At 41.8% G+C, this 19,946-nt stretch overlaps 1 protein-coding gene across 1 annotated transcript in view; it reads left to right on the forward strand.

Annotated features, from left to right (window-relative positions):
* cacna1ia (calcium voltage-gated channel subunit alpha1 Ia) overlaps nucleotides 1-18,456 on the forward strand; it is a 100,212-nt gene extending 81,756 nt beyond the window's left edge. The window contains exons 29-36 of the mRNA XM_070847197.1: nucleotides 2,706-2,784; nucleotides 3,959-4,080; nucleotides 5,661-6,116; nucleotides 9,686-9,835; nucleotides 14,158-14,295; nucleotides 16,424-16,640; nucleotides 17,187-17,422; nucleotides 17,725-18,456. Coding sequence (XP_070703298.1) covers nucleotides 2,706-2,784; nucleotides 3,959-4,080; nucleotides 5,661-6,116; nucleotides 9,686-9,835; nucleotides 14,158-14,295; nucleotides 16,424-16,640; nucleotides 17,187-17,422; nucleotides 17,725-18,456 — 2,130 coding nt within the window. The remainder of the gene's footprint in view (nucleotides 1-2,705; nucleotides 2,785-3,958; nucleotides 4,081-5,660; nucleotides 6,117-9,685; nucleotides 9,836-14,157; nucleotides 14,296-16,423; nucleotides 16,641-17,186; nucleotides 17,423-17,724) is intronic.
* The last annotated feature ends 1,490 nt before the right edge of the window (nucleotides 18,457-19,946 follow it).

Genomic DNA, 19,946 nt, shown 5'->3' on the forward strand with positions numbered 1-19,946 from the left:
GTCAGATGTCTGCTAGAATAATAATTCCTGAGATTAAACATGATGTGAATGCTTCACAAGTTCCACAAGCAGTGTATATACTTAATAGGCCATGACAGGACATGGAGATGTAATGAGGGATCCATACACTTGCAGTAAATGGGTGAGTAAGCTTAATAGCTCTCTGACATATTATGTAAAATGCATTTTTATGGCTTGTCTTTACAAAGTCATTTTACCCACAATCGTCCTCCATTATCCTACTCCTCCCTAACCGATGCAAAATGTTGGCACTAAAGTCGAACCAGTTTTTTTTCATCCCGTCCCTAGGAATGGCTGAGAAACCTCCAGAATAGACTAGACAAACGCCTACACCACATGGAAGTCCATTTTGCTTTGGGAGGCTTCCCTTGTAAACTTATTGAACTATTTCTGTCTAATAAGTTCCTCCTAGTAAGACTTGTCTCTCTCAAAAGTGCACTCATCCATCCTTATCTTGGATCCCATATAGACTCAGGCCACAGTGAAGCACAGATTGTTAAGTACACCAGGCAGGATAGCACCAACTTAGAGATCTACTTTACGCAAAAACCCCTGAACAGTCAAATGTAGAATTATTACACTGCTCCCAATGAAAGGTTGTATTGCAATTACCTCCATTACTTTCAGTCCAAAGAGACTCATCAGACTGTGCTGCATATAATGGGGCGTTTTGTCTACATCAAAAACAAACTATAATATTTTTATCCTGTAGTGCTGATAAACATTTCTATTATGTTGTATGAATGCAGATGTTCTATTCTTTTTTTTTTTTCACCACCTCCTGCTGCTTTTTCATTAAGTGTACACTTGAAACACTCAACATGAAGGAGACTAACCACCAGTCATACTAGGCCATTTATGTTAAAGCCTTTAGCAGCAAAAGAGATGAGAAGACGCATAAACAAAGATATTTAAACCTTGAGTAGAGAGATGTTTCTAATAAGTTCCCATTTTTCTTTTGCTCTGAAATCTCGTTGTAGTTCAATTTAATGTAACCCAAATTCAATCACAATCATAGTTTTTTTTTCCTCCAAACTAGGCAGGCCGTATTATTAAAACACTCCGTTTCACCATCATAATAGGCAAACCCTGCTTCAAACAAAGCTATAACACTTCTGCCACAAGTATCTCAACATAAGCTTCTTGGTGTAGCGTTTAGGATTTAGTGAACTGAACCAACTGAATATCCCACGCCTCATGCCTCCTTTAGGTGAAACTATGGTGGCCCTCAGGTAAATAGTAAGTGTGATCCTCCGTTGGTCAAAATTTGGGTTCTCAAACTTCTTACAATCCAAAATGGTGAGTCAGCACTATTAACCATTTGCTCTTCTTGCCTCATCTTCCAACTGCTGCATTCACACCACCAAATTCAAGCTGCCACTTTAACATGAAAACACAGATGGCCCTTGTTTTGTGCAAGAGGCGAAACATCTTCAAGTACCTTCAACATGTCCAGTTGACTTTAGCTCAACTCCTAAGGAGTATGGTGGTGGGACCACTCTGTGGAAGAGGCTGTGCTCCTCTAAGCTGAAGAAAACACAACAGTTCCTAACAATTCTGATAATTAACTACTGAAAATATAATTATGAATATTATATTCAAATCCTACACACTGCACCTTTAACAAACATTTTTTTTCCTTTCAAACCTACACTTTTTAGAATAAGATTGACAAGTCATTGACATATCGTTGGTGCATTATTCCTAGACTGTACTCTACAAAGGGTACAAACCGTAAATTTCAAGTATCTTCTAACTGGAAAAACAGGTGGCGTGAGCTAACCTTCTCTATATAATGTGGCCTATAATTATAGTGACTATTTGTCAGTGCATTTGCTCATTCTCAGTGGAGCAGTGTTGTCAGCAGAGTGTTAAAGACAGTGAATAGGAGACTTGGTTTTGTATCGCAGTAATGGGATTAGATTTTGCCCTGAGTGTTTACTGTGCAGCATCATCATCACCATTTAGTTGTGGTAACAGAAGGCTGTTTTGTGGTGGAACTGAGCCAAGTCCCAAACCCCCAAACTACAAAAAATTCACAACAGCATCAGGGGTTTAGTTGTATCAAAGTCTCAGAGGGAATTCTGCCATAGTTTGCAGAACTAAGCAGGATATGGGAACGAGAAATGAGTCCTGTGTGACATTTTTAATGCACACCTATAATACATTTGTTTAAAAGCAATGTTTACCAATATGCACTGTGCATTTTTGCATATGTTTTCAACCTGAAAATGATAAAATGATGTGTGATTTTTATTTATTTTTTTAACCCTGGGACATTCTGTCTTCAATGGTTAATGTTTCAAGATAACAGACATGAGTAGCAAATAAAAATATGATTAAATTACACTCAATACATTACACAATAACTCATTACACAATAGCTGATTTATAGCGCTTCCAATTACCAATGATTTCTTTCTCGTTTTGTTGTTTGAAGACAACATGTGTTGGTTCTGAGATTATTTGCCAAACTGGGACAGCATTTAAAGATTTTTATTGCTGTTCACTAAAACAGAACAAGTCTTGTGCATTAAATATTGAGTAAATAACCCAGCCAGAGCATAAAACTGCTGTTGAAGAAGTATTTTGTTGTTGCACATGTTAGAATGCTATTAAATGGTTTATAACATGGTAAGACATTCGTGTGTATGTGTTTGGGTGTGTGTGTGTGTGTGTTGCAGGTGGGTAACCTGGGCCTGCTCTTCATGCTACTGTTTTTCATCTACGCCGCCTTAGGAGTAGAGCTTTTTGGAGAACTTGGTGAGTGCACATGACATCCAGTTGCGATGCTTCAATGGACTATGTCACACAGGCCTCTTTTTGCCATTTAGACATGAATGATGTTAAGCAAATTTTACAATTGTTGATGTATGTTATATTGTTTCTCTTCTTAGTTTTTCGGTTTTATTCTTTTTATTGTCATTATTTCCTCTGTGCTTAAGTCATTTATGTTTTACTCTCTGCCTTGGCTGTTTTTTTTCTTTTGTAAAGCACTTTGTCACATTTTACGAAAAAACACTATGTAAATAAAAAATCAATCATTATTAGCAGAAGTTGTAGTAGAAGTAGTGGTAGCAGTAGTAGTTGTGATAGTAGATTTCACAGTGGATGAGCTACTGTTTGATCTTTGTAACTTAAAACACAGTTTGTGCACTTTTCCACTAGTTAGTTTAATTTGCTCATAACGTATATTCTGTATGTAGTAAAAAAGGATTATTAAGAGCATACTGTCCACATATGTATACGATGATTAAAAATCAACATATGTCTGTTTTCATACACATTCAATCAGTAATCTTGGCTTGTGCTGCCCTGTATTGACTTTATTATGAAAATCTCCTTATTTCCTTGCCATCATTTACCCTTTTATCATCAATTCTTTCTCCTGCAGTCAGATAACCATTAGGAAATCAACCCACTCTCCAGTATTTTGATACATAAGTACTGTCTTAAAATATCCACAGTGGAGTTGGAAGATATATCTTCCAAACTGTCACATTTCCCTTGTGTGCTACAGTTGCAGCCAGTGGCAACATTGCCTCCTATTGGAGCTTGGCATGAGAAAGGATTAGTGGCAAATGCAAGTGTCTCTTTCTTCAGGCCATTCCAGAGATTATCTTGGGATATCAATTCAAAGACAAATAGAGTCTTTGGTCACATCACCACTGATGTGATAACAGACTGTGTCTACTCTGCCCTGAGTTTGCTTGTTTGAATAATCATCCAGGCAGCTTAGCCAAAGAAATGGTGCATGCGCTTCTGCAGTTATTGAGAGTAATGACATGTTAAGTGTTCAGTCTCCTCTGCTTTAGTTGTCCCTGCTCTCTGTTCTGTTCCGTTTTGTCTTTCTCTTTGTCCTCTCAACACTTTCTCATCTGTGACTGGATAACTTCTTCTCTTCCTCCAACCACCCACCTCACCCCCCCATCCTCAGTTTGCAATGAAGACTACCCATGTGAGGGTATGAGTCGTCACGCTACCTTTGAGAATTTTGGCATGGCCTTCCTTACCTTGTTTCAAGTCTCCACGGGCGACAACTGGAATGGAATCATGAAGGTACGTAGCGAAATTCAAAACATGCCTGCCCAAAACCCACAAAGCCTACAGTAAAAAGGCTAATGGGCAAACTTTATACAGCATACTCAGTATTTGTGCTTTAAATGGTAGAAAAACAGAAATACAGTACTAGAGAAAGCAGTGAAGAGATGGTCTGAAAGATACAAGATATAAACTCGTCCTCTATTTCTCTCTTGCATCCTATCTTCCACTCTAGCGATTCTTACTGATGAAAAGGAAATATGCTTGCTCAGCACCAGACTACCTTACTGATAAGCAGGGGAGTGACTGTGCCTCGATATACTAACACACACACACGTAAAACACCAATTACCCCTCCACACACATCTACTACCACCAGCAGCTATGACCACTCCTAGGCTGCGAGGGGAATAGAGATTATGCTGGAGCGTGTCGGGCGTGGACCATTAAACACACACTGGATACAGGCAGTGTGGATGGTAGCGGGCCATGAAGCAAACCAGCGGGCCACAGATGCTACCTCTCGGAGTTATCCAGTCATTTTAGCAGTCAAATTACTACCTGGGCTGTGAGAGAGGTAGACCTGCTTTGGTTTAGTGAGAAGCAGGTGAAGCAGAGAGGTAATTAGTCGCACATTGACCATTGGGAAGAGAGGAAATAATGAGGGAGACAAAGATAGGTAAGAGAGCACTGGGGAATGAATGGAAAATGAAAAAATTGCACGTTAGAGTAGCAAGAGTGACAGCAGTGACAGGTGAAGAAAGAACAAAAATATGTAACGGAATTAGATGGAAAAGGAGTGAAGGCAGAAAAGGGAGATATTGTGTGAAGGAGCACAGTGTGTAAATGTCATGCCAAATTAGATATGAAAGACCAGCTTCAGCTGAGAGGCTAAAATTGTTATGTGTGGTCACAGCCTTGGTGAGATATGTGTACTTCCTCCAGAAAACACTTGTCACTTTGGTTCTGCTCTGACTGAACTGCACTGTGTGCATGTTAACCAGAGTGGAAAACCACTAGAATAATGCTACAGAAGCAAAAAAAAAAGTCCTTCTGTTTTGCATAGGAGCAAAACAATTAAGTGTATGATGACTATGCACATTGTCATGAATACAAAGAGCCTTGTTAACATGTGTGTTTGATGCACTATTACCTAAAATGTATTTTATATTTTCTACTTGAATACTAATTTTGATTCAGTGGTGGTGTGGCTAAGCTGATAGCATTGTAAGATGGCATTTAGATCTTGACATCTGCTCTGCATTTTTACCTCTGTCAATAATAAAGATACAATTTTTTTCATTGTTGCCTAAGCAATGTAAACTATAGTGTAGTTTTATAAATTGCCAGAATATTACATCAACATGTCTCTGACACTGTTGCAGGGCTTCTGTATTAGATTTCATATAGCCCGTATTTGATATTAAGGTGATGTCTTTTCCTGTATCTTCACAAAGCTTTACCCCAAAAATGTGGTCCTCATGATCTCTTACCTGTTTTGTGACTTCAAGCGTCCCCTTTCGCACTGTCCCTGTTCCTCTACTCCTAGCCAACCCTGTCCTGACCTTTTTCCTCATCTTCTGCTTTTATGCTACCAGGACACATTGCGGGAATGTCCACCAGACCACGGCACCGATGTGGATTATGCCTGCAATCCTAGCCTTCAGTTTATCTCGCCCATGTACTTTGTCTCCTTCGTGCTCACCGCCCAGTTCGTGCTCATCAATGTGGTGGTGGCCGTGCTGATGAAGCACCTGGACGACTCCAACAAGGAGGCCCAAGAGGAGGCGGAGATGGATGCAGAAATTGAGCTGGAGCTAGCCCAGGGCACCCTCTGTTGCATGGGCGCCCCCGGCTGCGGGGGTTCAAAGATGGATAAAGGACTAGTCGCTGCTGGGTCGGGGCCTGGAGGCCCGGCAGGGGGAAGGGAGAGAGGAGGTGGCAGAGGAGAGAAGGGAGAAGGAGTGAGGAAGATGCGACATACATCAGCCACTGCGCACCCCGGAGCATACAACTCCCGCGACTCCAGCCGGACCCTGTACTCACCAACACAAGTGAGTGTGTAAATTTCTGCGTGTGTATGAGAAAGAGAGAGTGCCAGTAGTCTGATGTTTGTTTCCTGATAGTGTGAAAGGCCTATTTTGTATGCGTGATGTTTGCGTGTGTGGGTGCGCATGCATGTTTGTGTCTGTAAGAAAAGATGTGTCGAGTCAGTCTGCAGGAGCCACATCAACAGTGGCCAGCAGTTTCTGCCAAAATAACAGTCTGCACCAGCAAAGTACTGAAGGTGGTCTGAAAGAAATGTTTGCCTTGCAACAGTTTCTGCTCAATTTTCCATGTGCGTGATTTTGTCTGAAAATTGGATAAAAACAAGTTGCTAAATACTATCAAAATCGTCCTGCAGCGTCCACTCTTCTCTCCAAGAACATCATCCAAAACATAATATACACTATATAGTTGAAATTATGGAAAGCGTGATGCAGTCCAGATTGTGTTCATTTGTAGCTACGTTCAAATATATATAAACATATGCTGTATGAATCGCGTAATAATTGTTTTAATTATTTTAATGTAGGCGCAATGTGGACTTTGCAGCTATGTAAAGCAGGAAGGAATTTTAGATCAGACACAGTATCAGCAGATACTGGATAATAAACCCTTCAGATCAGAAAAACAAATGGAGACATCCCTACTTCAAAGTTATTCTTCTCTGTTTCTCTGGCTGCCTGTCAGTTTGCCTCTCTTTGCCCCATATCAGTGCATTAGTTCATGCAGAGAAAATTACACATTTGATTCACAAGCTGAAAAAACACAAAAGAGGTAAACAATATGGCAGTAATTTCTGCACAGTGTTTGCGTGGTGCTGACATGGGAGAGCCTAGAGAATCGTTGCTCTATTTCCTTTTGTGAAATTGACTGACAGCCACGTTGCGTGATTACACTCAGTCATTTTACCAGCTTTGTATAGTTCGTTTGTAATTTTGTTCATTATCTTTTACAGATTTTGTGAGGAAAAAAGGGAGGGCAACGAAGGTTACACATTTACACAAAGAGAGGGAATGAAAAGAAAAGGCAGCGATAAGGAAAAGAAGAAAAAGATACACTAGGCTGTGCCTTAATGGCAACTTTTCACTGGTGCAATTATGTTAAGAAACCAATTAATATGAATGTAAAATCACTGTGCTGGAATTAAAGGCATTTTCCAAAATAAAACTAAACTACTAAATGTTATGCCATATATTTTCATTTAACCTTTCATTTGTGTGTTTTTTTCTTCTTTCATTAAAGTCATAGTAACCCATGTTTGAGAGGCAAGGAGAGATGAGAGACATAAGCACAGGTTACATTCTTGAAATGTTAATTCCACTGCCCACGTATGTGTGAGAGTAGATGGTCTCCCATTTCTACTCACGGTCTGACAGCAGAGAAACTCACTTCCATTATGAAATCACTAATGATAGTCCAATCCAAGAGATCCATGGAGAAATACACATAAAGATGACTCATCGGCTGCCATGAAGCGTCTCACCTTTTGTAGAGCTAAACTTGGACGCATGAAGCCATTTTTAGCTCAGTGCTGGCTGACAAAGGAACTTAATGCAGACCAGGGAGAACACACTGGCATCATCCTCCCCCTCTCTCTCTATCGCTCTTCATCTTGATCTCCCTCTCTCTCAATCTCTGTCTCACAAGTGATGCAATAAGGGATGTGGTAGACCGATGCAATTTATTCAGTCGTGTGTGTATGTGTATGTGTGTGTGTGTGTGTGTGTGTGTGTGTGTGTGTGTGTGATATTTTAAAAAAGCCTCATGTGAGCAAGTGTACCAACCCAAACATTGTGAAATATATAGATAATATTCCATGGTACACTATATTAATTAACAGAAATATGGATTTTATGATGTCAAGTTACTTTAAACATCCATAAAATTGATGTTTGCGTACTTAATGATAGATCAAATTAGATTTGATGATAGACATAGACTTCAGGAGCTTAAGAACGGCTGCAGCTACAACTAGTGTATTCTATATTGTCCCATAAAATACAGTGAAAAGGTCATTTTTGCCTCTATGGTGAAACACTAGAGATATATACTGCAGGAGGACTAGATGGGACACTATAGGAAGTTGCCACACACAGAGGGACAGAGAGAAAGGGAATAACAGAGGAGAGATAATAGCTGAACCAGTGACAGTCAGATAGACGCAGTAATTAATTTCTGCTCTCTCCTCTCTTTCTCAACTTCAGTTCCCCGAGGACGGACCCCATTGTTGTCCACTAATACAGTTATTAATGGAGGCCAGCACATAGGCCACCACAGTCAATCAAACATTATTTTTTATATCAAGCTATCCACCTACACAGAATGTACTATCTCGGGACTGTCTGTGAGAGGAAAAGAAAAGGAGGACTGTGTTTCTTCATACATGCATTTAGTGAAAGAGCTGGATATGGCAGAGTCAGCCTTGCAGCCAGTTTGTCTTTGCGCCAAAATATGGCACTGCAATAGTGTTTCATAAACCCTCATGATTCAGGTATATTTATATTGCTGGGAGTACAGTAACCTGTCTCTTGAATTCTTAGCCCCCTCATTTTCAAAACACGAGCCATGAGTGATTGTAATGTAAGAGTATGAGTCAGTAATGTGTGTTTGCATAACAGATCTAAGTATAGTCCTATAAGCGGTGTCGTAGAAATGTGTTATGAAAATAGGCTTGTGTGGGGATTTGAAGAGGAGTGACCTTGTTTCACAGTATCTTTTGGGATACATCTGCTGATGTAATACAGTTATTTTGGCTGTTATGAATGTGCTATAGGCGCAATGCCTCCATTGTGAAATACAGTGCCCTGCCAAGAAATGCAGAAATCATTTTTAAAGTAGTTCCCTTCTTCTGTCAGTAGTTTTCCTTTTTCTGCCAAATTGGTTTCTGGGAAAACCAATCTGAGATTCAAGCAAGGCGGGATCATTTAAGTCAAAGAAAAAGCCCTGACTGATTCAGTCTAAATTGCTTTAAACCTAATAATACCCAGAGCACAAAGCAAATGCTTAAATCTTAAATTGTTTCAACAAGGTATTGAACAGCCTAATTGAGGTGATATATCAAATGTAATTGCACCGCTCTCAGTGCTCAAGGCTTTGATAGTAAAATTATGTGTTACTTGGCTAATGAGGGTTTGGAGTCATATTATTGAAGAGTTGTTTTTTTCCAAAAGAGAGCAGTGTTTAGCCCTAAAGGCCAACAAAGTACGAGAGGAGGATTTGTTCTGGTTTAATTGTATATGAACTCTGACACAGAAAGTGTTTGAGATGCTTTTTTTAAATTTTGTGGAGAAATTTAGAAATTAAAGCTCAACTAATAGGAAATCTAAATGTGTGTGAGTGAGTGTACACATGTGTGAATGTGTGTATTTATGTGTGAGTACATAAGAAAGTATAAAAGCATACCTGCGTGTGCACACAGGCATTTTTATAACCCTTACAATGGTGTATGCATTTCCCTGCGTGTTCTTTGTCCTCGCATGTCCGCATGTGCACATGTTTGCGCCTGCGTGCAATACTGGTCTGCCGGCCTGCGTCCCGTGTGTATGTGTCCGTGTGTGTATGTGTGTATGTGTTCCAGGAGAGCCAGTGGCTGGACAGCGTTTCTCTCCTGATCAAGGATACATTGGAGGGGGAGATGCTGATGATCGACAACCTCTCCGGTTCTGTCTTCCACCACTATTCCTCTCCTCCACCTGTCTGCAAAGACTGCAAGGGCCACCCACAAGAGGTACCACCCTGAACACGCATGCAACAGACACAGACACACACAGGCACACACACACACACACACCTGATGAGGACAATATTAAATTAAACCTTGTGGTTTAAATTTACATGATTAACACCAATCATTTTTTGGTAAAACATTTGGCTGACCAACCTGGAGGCCCATATTTATAAAACATGTCAGATATTCTCCTTAATTATTAATCACACAAAATATTTCCACCTTACCAGGAAAACTACCTGTGAAGAAAGCACCCCAGTGTTGCCAATTTAGCAACTACGTTACTAGGCTCAGCCACTTTTGTGACACTTGAGCCACGTTATTATTTTTTTTTTTTTAAAAGAGCCCAACAACAAATCAAGTGACATTTTGGGCAAACATAATTTCCCTTGAAGACAGTTCCTGGTGAATGTGTAATCCTCCTTGCTTGCTGTTGCTGCAGTTCTTTGGCTTGAGAGCTGCATTCAGTGGGTGGGATAGAGCAAAGCACTAATTTCAACAGCACAACAGCCAGACTGAAATGTGAACTGATCGCAGAGTATTAATTAATTCAATGCTATGCTGATAAATTCGGCAAAAGCAGGCTTACCAGGTCTACGTTATACCTGTAATATCCATTTATTGTTAAATAAATGTATGCTGTAAAATTTAGCTTTCCCTGCAAAGACATTTACATTTATAAATCTCCTGTAGGTTTATGTCTGTGTACATGTTTTTTCAGGCCTTGTCCACCTGCTGGACATTCCTAACAGGTTACGGCAGCTCTGCATCCCTTTTCAATCCTGGTAGAGATAGTATGATTTTACTTTATATAATGCTGTTACTGTTGTGCCTGAAAGGAGACCCAAATATGGATTATTCTGAGAAGTTTGGGCCAGTTGGGACTGATTCCTTGCTCTGAAATGCTTGGTAAATATGGCCCCAGGTGCTGGATGAAAATAAACTTCAGGGATATTTTGAAATAAACTCACACTGGATGTAAGCCCCAGATAGTTGTGAAGGTAGAAATACAAGACTGAAAAACATCTACCTACCTTAGCATGCATATGTAGACATATGCAAAAATATACAGGTAAAAGGAACTGAAACTGATGCATAGTAAAACTTGGTCCTCATGAAACCCTGGATACATTCACACAGATAGATATAGAACACACATTTTCAGGAACACAGCCACACACACATATACACAATCGTGATTGTTGGGAAAGGATTGCATGCATGCAGATTTGCATGTACTTTCATGGATACACACACACACACACACACACACACACCCACAGGGCTTCATTCATCACACAAGGCAGTTTGAATGGGAAGTGTTTGTTAAAGTTCATGCTTAATAAAGCATGTCACTACTGTATGTGCTATTATGTTAGAGTACAGAGTGAATTTCAGTCCTTAATTTAACACTATCTCAACACAAAATATCAGCTTTTAATTTGTGCAAAAATGTGGATTAATGAGGCCCATTGCATGCAAAGACACATTGCAGCCATTCCTGATATGCATGCATGCATGCAGACACCAACACTCACCGTTACATGTGCTTGCATTTTGGGGTATTTTGTACAAGAGGTCCTGCATATAACGCACATTCACAAACATCCTGTCCTGTGCCAGTGTTGTCCATCACAATGACAAAGTGCAGCGGGTCAGCTCAGAAGAAGCAATAACTGGGCTCTACACCTCCCCACCTGTCAGTCCTTCTTTCTGCCTGTCTGCAGATGCTGTCAAATCATCAATCTTTCTTCCCTCCTTTACATCCATCCACCCCTCCTCTCCTCTAGCTATCTATCTCTGGTTTACTGTATCTGATCCTGTACTGTTCTCATTCAATTTCCATGTCTTTAACAGGCTTGCATCTTGTTTGTGTGAGAAACGTAGTGTGGGTGTGTGCCATTTTGAGATAGATGAGTCTTTAGCCGCTGCGAGTCATGTACAATGTTTTTGTGTTTAAGGAGACAGGAAGTCTCAGCAGGACACAAGAGTTCAGTGTGTGTGACAGTGGAAATGTCCAAGTAACTGCCCAATAAGGACTTCGGAAGCTGTTTTGAGAGTATTGTTCTGATGAGAGCTACCTGAACGTGCAGAGGTAGCAGGTCCTGTGGTCTAAAATGGCATTTATTTGGAAAAACAAAACTGTGACTACACTGCATGATGGGAATGGGCTCTGATGCATTGTTATACATTGGTATATTTCAACAAATAAGTAGTCCAAGAGGTCTGAGAAGTGAAATAAGTAGCAGAATTATATTGTGTATTGTGCTTGGACTTTTGATAGAGAGGTAAAATTACTTTGGGGCAACTGCTGCGGAAACATTGAAATACTTTCCAAATTAGTTGAAGCACTTAATGTGAAGGATTTCAATATTTCTGACTTTGGCGACTCCTAGTGGAAATTTATCATCTAACTACTGATGCACTAGCATGAGTCATGCAATGTGGCTATGAGGTATTAGTCATGCTTATTTTCTTGCTCGGTCACACAATCCTCTTCTCTCACTGCCTCCCAGCGGTGCTGAATAAAACAATGCCTTGCCTCACTGCTCTCAGGCTGCAGTGGACACTTTCAATTGGTTGTTGCCTGAGTCCCTTATCTAGCTAGTCGAGCCTTGAGTATATCCACAGTTGCCTTCAAGCAACTGTGTAGCAACTCCTCCTGTACCCATTGTGCCTTTTTCATTGTCCCTGGAGGCACAGCCAAGAATACAGGAGGTTAGTTTCCATTACCTACCGATAAATGTACCAACCATTGACGTGTAGGGACCTTTTTGGGGCTATTTACAGCCCAACTCTGAGACACTCAGCAAGTCAGCAGATATGCTACAGTCACGTAGCATTAGTGAGGGCAGATCTACGGAGATGAAACAGAAAAACTACAAAGTGTTCCTTTAAATTAATGAGTTGCATTCCTGTGCTTCTGCCTTGCCTCATCCCACATCTCTCTCTCTCTTTCTCTCTCTCTCTCTCTCTCTCTTTCTCTCTCTCTCTCTCTCTCTCTCTCCTTGGGGGCTTTGGCAATGGTAATTTACTGCTGCATATCAGCCGTGAATCTTCCTCTATGAACCTCTTTGTCTTTCTCACCTACGGGCATGTGTTAATATATGCTAACAGGCCTCACTCCATTGGATTTCACTTGGCCCTTTTTAAGTACCCTTTTAATGCTTCTTTCTGGCTATTTATTGCTCTGTCTCTTCAAAGAAACACAGCTTGCGTGCATCATAGCACCCCCAGAACCCTGAAATTCCACTCCAGCTCACTGTTTGCAGTATGTTTTGAAATTGTGCAGAAAAAGTGCTGCGAGGGAAGGCATAGAAAGCATGTCAGATGAGAAAGCTTCAGCTCACAGGAGGCTCATGCAGCGATAATTTAAAACCAATCCAATAGCCATATGGACTGAGTTACCTGCAGTCCTGATGAAACAAACTTAGCAGGAGCCAGTGTTTGAACAAATGAAAGAGAGAGGCAGTAACAGTTGGAGTAATTGTTGTCACTTCGTTATTATTCTGTGTCTGGTAATGTTGTCAGATTGCTGTACGGTTGTGGGAGTATAACAGGCACTTTGAGACCCTATTACCATACACAGAGCAACAATATTTTAATGTACAGTTGTGTTTGAAAATATACTCAGTTAGCTGTACGGGCAGAATTATGAGGTTCTGGTGTTGCAACGCCACTCCCGATGGAAAAAAAAAAAAACCCCAGCTCCTCACCCTCGCTCTCGCTTTCATATACATGCGGATACTGCAGGTGCACACACAAACAGACCAAACCCGCACTCATACACGTACTGTATACGCATTGCTTGGATACCTGCCTCTCGCCTCTCATTCAGCCTCTCTCTTCACTATTTTGTGGCAGTGGGAAATATTTGTTCAATTGATGATGACAAAGTAATGTTATTACTTCTTGAAATCTCTCACCCTGCTCTCTTTACAGACAGGTGCCACGGCTTTTTGGACTTTGCACTTTGAATTGTCAACATCTGGTGAAGCTTATCGAAACTTGGCAGAGGTTTTGCCTATCTTGTCTGTGTAGCTCGTGTTGGCCTGTAAAAGATACTGTGTAAACAAAGAAATCATGGGAGACATCTTCAGAACATTGTTGCTCATCCTTTAGAATTTTGATATCTATGTACACAAAGATGTAACATACTGAAGGCATGGTTCTTGTGAACCCTAGAATAAATCACGCATCATATCGAGCCCTGATGAGACCATGCTCTATTATTTAATTCCTGGAAGTCTGAAACATTTACTGTTCCCGTTCCATATGCCTTCCTGTTGTGAGACATCAATAACGGAGGTACATTTTTGCAGCAGATCAGGATGGCAGAGATTGAGCAGGCATCACTGAGGTCGGAGCAACTGTCAGACAAGTCCTCATCCCCTGCCTTGCCAGATGACCTCAGCCTGGACGAACACACTGCCTATCAGCTGCTGGCGCGAGAGGGCAAGGTGGGTATGAGCCAAGTGAGATGACTAAGGGAGATAAGTGTCCACACTTATGAAAAAGAGGAAAAAAATACATCTCTTTAAAGCCTTGAAACTATGAAGTACAAATGTGTAGTAGCCTTGTTCTGTGCCATATGCCAGGAACTCATTTTCTTTGTGGCCAAAGTCAAGAAATTAAAATGTTGCTGTCATTTTATTTTAATTTGCAGGCTAGATCTGTCATTTCTTTATGGAGGATACGATGAATTTGCCCAGTAGTATGCCTGCCCTGATTTACGATATGAAGCTGTCTTTACACAGATTATACCTGTAAAGAAAATTGGATCTGAGCTTTGATCAGATGTGATAATCAACAGTTTACACAGATGTGCTTGTATTTGCTTTGCCCAGAATTTGGTCCATTAACTGCTCAGACAAAAATCCTAATAAATGATTATCCTAATGCAATAGTGATCATCCCAATGATAACTAAAATACATTAGATAGCGAACAGTGAAAAAGAGTGTCAGCGGAGTATGTCTGACAGAGTGAGCGCCTGCTTTAAAGTCACTACCAGGAACATTTTGTTGGGCTGTATACCTGCTTGTTGTTTTTGCACAGAATGTTGAGCCAAAGCAGATCCAGCCACATGCCTTTTTGTCTAGAGAAAGACAAAAAAAAATGTAGTGACCGCTATAATACCAACTACACCACAAATCCACTGTGGTTAATTTCTAGGATGCCCACTGTTTTGTACTTGACTTGCACAGTATACCAGCACTTTGTCGTACTCCCCCAAGAGGGTCAGCACAAACGACGGCAGAGGCCCACTGATTATATTCATTCTAAGAAGCACAAAACAAATGACCATAATAAAATCTTTTTCATGGCTATGCTGTAGGTTCTCTTGTGAATTACAGATATAAACCTTACGTTCCAAAAGCCCCTTTATCTCTTTCTCTCCGTGTATCAGTAGTAACTATCTTGTCTTTGAAGAATCCACAGTCCCTATCCACCACAGACCTTCTCATGAATAAAACTCTCCCTAGTTGCTATCCTCTGGATGGCTCTCATGCCTCCCTCTCTTGCACCCCCTCTCCCCCTTTCGACTTTATCTTTCATGCTTCTCCTTTCTCAGTGTTACCCCTCTGGTAATTGCACACCTTCCCTGCCCGTCCCTCTAGCCCCTCTATCTCTATCCCTTATCATCCGTCCTTCCTAGATATCCTCCTCTGTAATGGGGTAATGCTCCTTGGTTCTGGATAGCCAGATAAGCCTGCAACCTCCAAGCATAGCTATAAAACACTGCTCATTAGAGGAGGGGGGAAAGGAGAAAAAGAACAAGAAAGAGGGAAAAACAGAAGGTGAGAAAGGATCTAAGGTTATGGGTTTTATTTGTCAAGCACTGTCTGATTTAAAAAAAAAAAAAAAAAACACATTTGAGTGTATGTGTGAGTGTGTGTGTGTGAGACAGGGTGGCATTAAGCATGTGTGCCAAGGCTGTTTCAGGTTTGTATGGGTGTGGGTGGCTGCCTTTTTGAAAGGGAGCTGTTCAGGGGCATGGACTGAATGACTCAGTGGTACAATACACTAATGAAAGTACAAAAGCGTAACCACACATACACAAACGTGTGCATGAACAGGCACAAATGAATCTGCAGTCCCTACATGATGGTAATTAAAACGTACAAGGTAAGCGTTTACAAAGCTGAACTGCCGCCTCAATCTACCTCCTGCCTCCCGATTCCAGCTGTTACCACCATCATACACTCTCACAAAATTGTAACCAGGCATTTATTGTTACACTATATAACATTAACATGACAATAACAGGCTCTTCAGCTCATAATCAGTTCTCACCCCTTCATTAGCACTTAAATGAAAAGCCAGAAGGATGATATGAATCAGAGACCATGTTTGATATCTACAGGTTCCCGAAGGGGCTGCTTTTTTCTTTCATTTTCATTCATTCTTTCTTAAGGCATGGTCCAGTTACCGTCACAAAATGTAATGCTATTCCTAAACTTAAATAGGCCCTTTGCAGAGGAAATATTTAGAATTAAGTTTTGGGAGTAATCCACACCTTTACTTGACAAATCTGTTTAATAGTAAAGACTTGCTCTTCAATGTTGGATCATCTGTACTCCTCCAGGGAAGGTGCAGCAGTGACTCCCGCAGCTCTGAGGAGGCTGGAGGTGGAGGGAGTCATGCAGGAGGCCACCAGACTCAGACCGTGGTGCAGAGTCAGGTGCAGGGGTTGGGCCAACCTTGCCGAGCCCTCAGCCCCGGCGCTGAGATGGAGACTGCACTACAGGAGATGGAGATGCAAACGTACCAACCACACATGTGCTCACCTCACCGTAGCCCCGGTGAGTAAAACCAGACAAAGGTTATTTGCTGTACATAAAATAAATGCCCTATGTGTACATGTCAAAGCAATGTATTAATGATATTCTGTGTATCTTTACACATGTATTTGTACCAGTAGACAAGTGAATTCTGAATTTATTTTTATTTTTATTTATTTTTTAGCTTACATAATATACCAAATAAAGCTGTGGGTAAAATTGACGTTTACACATATCAGCTTCACTGACATAGTTGTTTCTTCTACCCACTGCCCTGCACAACAACGACCAGAGGGAGGAATCTGTGTAGACTGGAACAGGGATTCACTCACAACATCCGCCATATCTGGTGCTTGGTTTGCTGCCTTGATAGCTATTACATTGCTATTAGTTAAGATAAATATAGACTATAGTGTATATGCAAATATACCTCTCCAGTTTGGCTGGATGTAAATACATTATTTAGATGAAAAACTGCCTCTCATGCAAGGTGTATTCACTAGTAAAATGGAAACAATGCATGAACTGACACCAGGATAGAAATGAAGAGTGTTTTCCCTCCTCAAGGTGGTGTTTCCAGCAGCAGCAACAAGGGAAGAAACAAAGGAGGAGAGGGAGGAGCCAGTGGCATTTCTCCTCTCTTCCATCTGCCTGCAGAGTTCTTCTACCCTGCAGGAGCAGCCATCCCAGTGCCTCCACGCAGTAGGAGCCTACGATTGTCGAGGGGCCTGAGGCTGACCTCGCCAGCATCCTGGGCTTCACTCCGCTCCCCAGGAGCCCACAGCAAAATGCTCTGTGCACAGGTAGGGGAGGAGAGGAGAGAGACTAAACACACTCAAAGGCGGAGGCTTGAGCAAGTGATATATTATTGGTGAAGCAAAAAAATATAAACTTTTGTGCTTATGTGGATGAGAAATGGTGTTCAGTCTAGTCACTGACAATAGATAGTGACAATGAAATGAAAACTGGTGTGTAATCAGCATTTAAGATGCATTAAAATGGTCTGTGCAGTCAAAATAACAGATATTACATAATGGGAATTGTTACATTCTTAATGAAAAGTTGGACTTATGTGCTCCACTGTCTCTCTCCACTGCCGTTACAGTACCCATCCCACAGTGACTCATCCCTCGCTACAGGCAGCTCTGAAGGCAGCCTCCAGACCACCCTGGAAGAAGGACTCAGCTTTAGCATCTCTCCACCACAGAACATGGATCTGCCTTTGCCGACAGCTCCGTTACCACTTGTGTGTCCACTCCCGCTGCCTGAAGACAGCACTGCCATTTCCTCCCCAGTCCAGACCCTGAGACCAAGGCCGAGCCCCTCATCAGCCCTCACCCTTCAGGCCACCAGGGGCCACCAGCGGAGCCAGAGCAGTGGCCGAGGTAGCACCAGCCCAGGGTACACCCGTGACGACTCAATTGACCCCTCAGATGAGGACCTCGGCATAGGTATTGGATCATCAACTGGTGGTTGTGGCTCAAGCCAAGCGGGTAACAGTGAACACTTATCAGAGACACTGAGCAGCTTGTCACTGACATCACTGCTGTCGCCCAGCTCCCTGGTGTACCCAGGAGGAGCAGTTAAGAAGTGCAACAGCACAGGCAGCCTGGACCAAGGGGGGATGCTGCTGTCATCACGGGGGAGGGAGGGCCGCAGGGAGATTCTGGGCCTGGAGCTTATGGACCCCCAAGGCTTCTTGGCCAACCCCTGGACAGGGGTATTAGTTGATACAAGAAGAGGAGAAGGAAGAGGGGAAATAGGAGATGGTGGACAAGGGTTCAAAGGGAAGAGCTCAAGCCAAACAACAGTAGGGCCTTGTCGGAAAAACAGATGAAACGTATTGTTTTCTCTTTCTTAACTTCTCCATTCCTTGGATCTAAACCCTTTGCTGTCCCTCTCACTCTCTCTGCTCCCATCAGTGAGAGAGGGGCTCGATGACACATGATGTCCTGTATTCTAAAACCAAACCCTCATTTTGCCCCCCTCAACCCCTTTCTATACATTTGTGACAAGCCCATGACCTATTTTGTGCTACCCAGGGGAGTGGTCTTGGTTATAGCCTGCTGGTGAGGAAGTGGCCTGGAGAGTTGAGGGCCAAGGGCCGAAGATAGGTCCTTACACCTTCTTTGGGGCGGTAGAGGAGACCATGGAAGGTTCTGCTCAAATCAGAAGACCAGGAGGCCCATTCATATCAGGGAGTGAAATGGAGCAGAGACAAAAGAGCTTAAACTCAAAGACACAAGAAAGAGCCTTGTTGTTGCTCTAATGTACTTTCTTTTTCTCTGTGTCGGCTCGGGTTTACTGAGGTTGAAAATGCAAAAAGTACCCAAACTGAAACAGCTATCCACGCCAACAGAGACTGTTTTGATTCGTTTGTGTCTCAGAGGCAGTGCAGCAAGTAAGTGGGAGGAGGCTCGGAGATGGTGGAATATATCAAGGCGGAAGGAAGGCTGGGAAAGGAGAAGGCAGGTCATTTGTTTGGCTGGGCAAGCAGAAAGCGGATCTAATGTCCATCTGTTCTGGCAGACGGAAACAACAGGTCCTACTCATTCTGGCACAGGACCTTCTGCTGAGTTCAGAGTAAAATGCGAGGTGGAGGAGAGTTCAAGAGTGTGTGCTCATTGTTTGTGTTCGTGTGTGAGAGCACTGCTTCAGGTATCCAAGGCAAGAATTAAATCATTCTCATCACTTCACCATACTTCTGTATTTTTGAAACAGGAGATAGGTATTGACTGATCAAAGCTTTGTGCCTCTGTCAGCTTAGTCTTGAGTGGCGGGGGAAAAATGAAAAGAAATTGACAGATTACGGAGGTATAACCATGCATTGAGTGATTCGTGAAATTGGTTAGATTTCTTTCTATCTCCAGCATCTCTCACTCACTCTAAAATAAAGAACTGAGTATGAAAGAGAGCAAGGTTGGAAGGAGCTTTACAAAGCCCATCAGAAGAAACAGTTATGCGTGTCTGGGGCAGCCTTGTGTGCACCAAAAACTGGTTCACAGCTACTTGATAAAGTGAGACTTCAAGCACACTCCTTTTGACACCACCTCCTCTCACCATGCTTAAGGATTTGAGATAAATGGACAAACCCACAAGAATTGCGAGGGACCTTGACTGCATGATGGAATTGCATTTAACCAAGATTTTTATCTATATACAGAAGTGTATCAAGATGTCAATGTCGGGTGATAACCATGTGATTTCTATTCCACTATTTTTGTAGAAAGGAGAATAGGCACGTGCAAGTGTTGCCGTTACTTTGTCCCTATTTAATTTAACCCATACGATCTCTTTGACTTGTTGTCTAGGAATTTTTGTCTGCCA

The sequence above is a fragment of the Pempheris klunzingeri genome, chromosome 17 (genome assembly GCF_042242105.1).
Source record: "Pempheris klunzingeri isolate RE-2024b chromosome 17, fPemKlu1.hap1, whole genome shotgun sequence".
NCBI lineage: Eukaryota > Metazoa > Chordata > Actinopteri > Acropomatiformes > Pempheridae > Pempheris > Pempheris klunzingeri.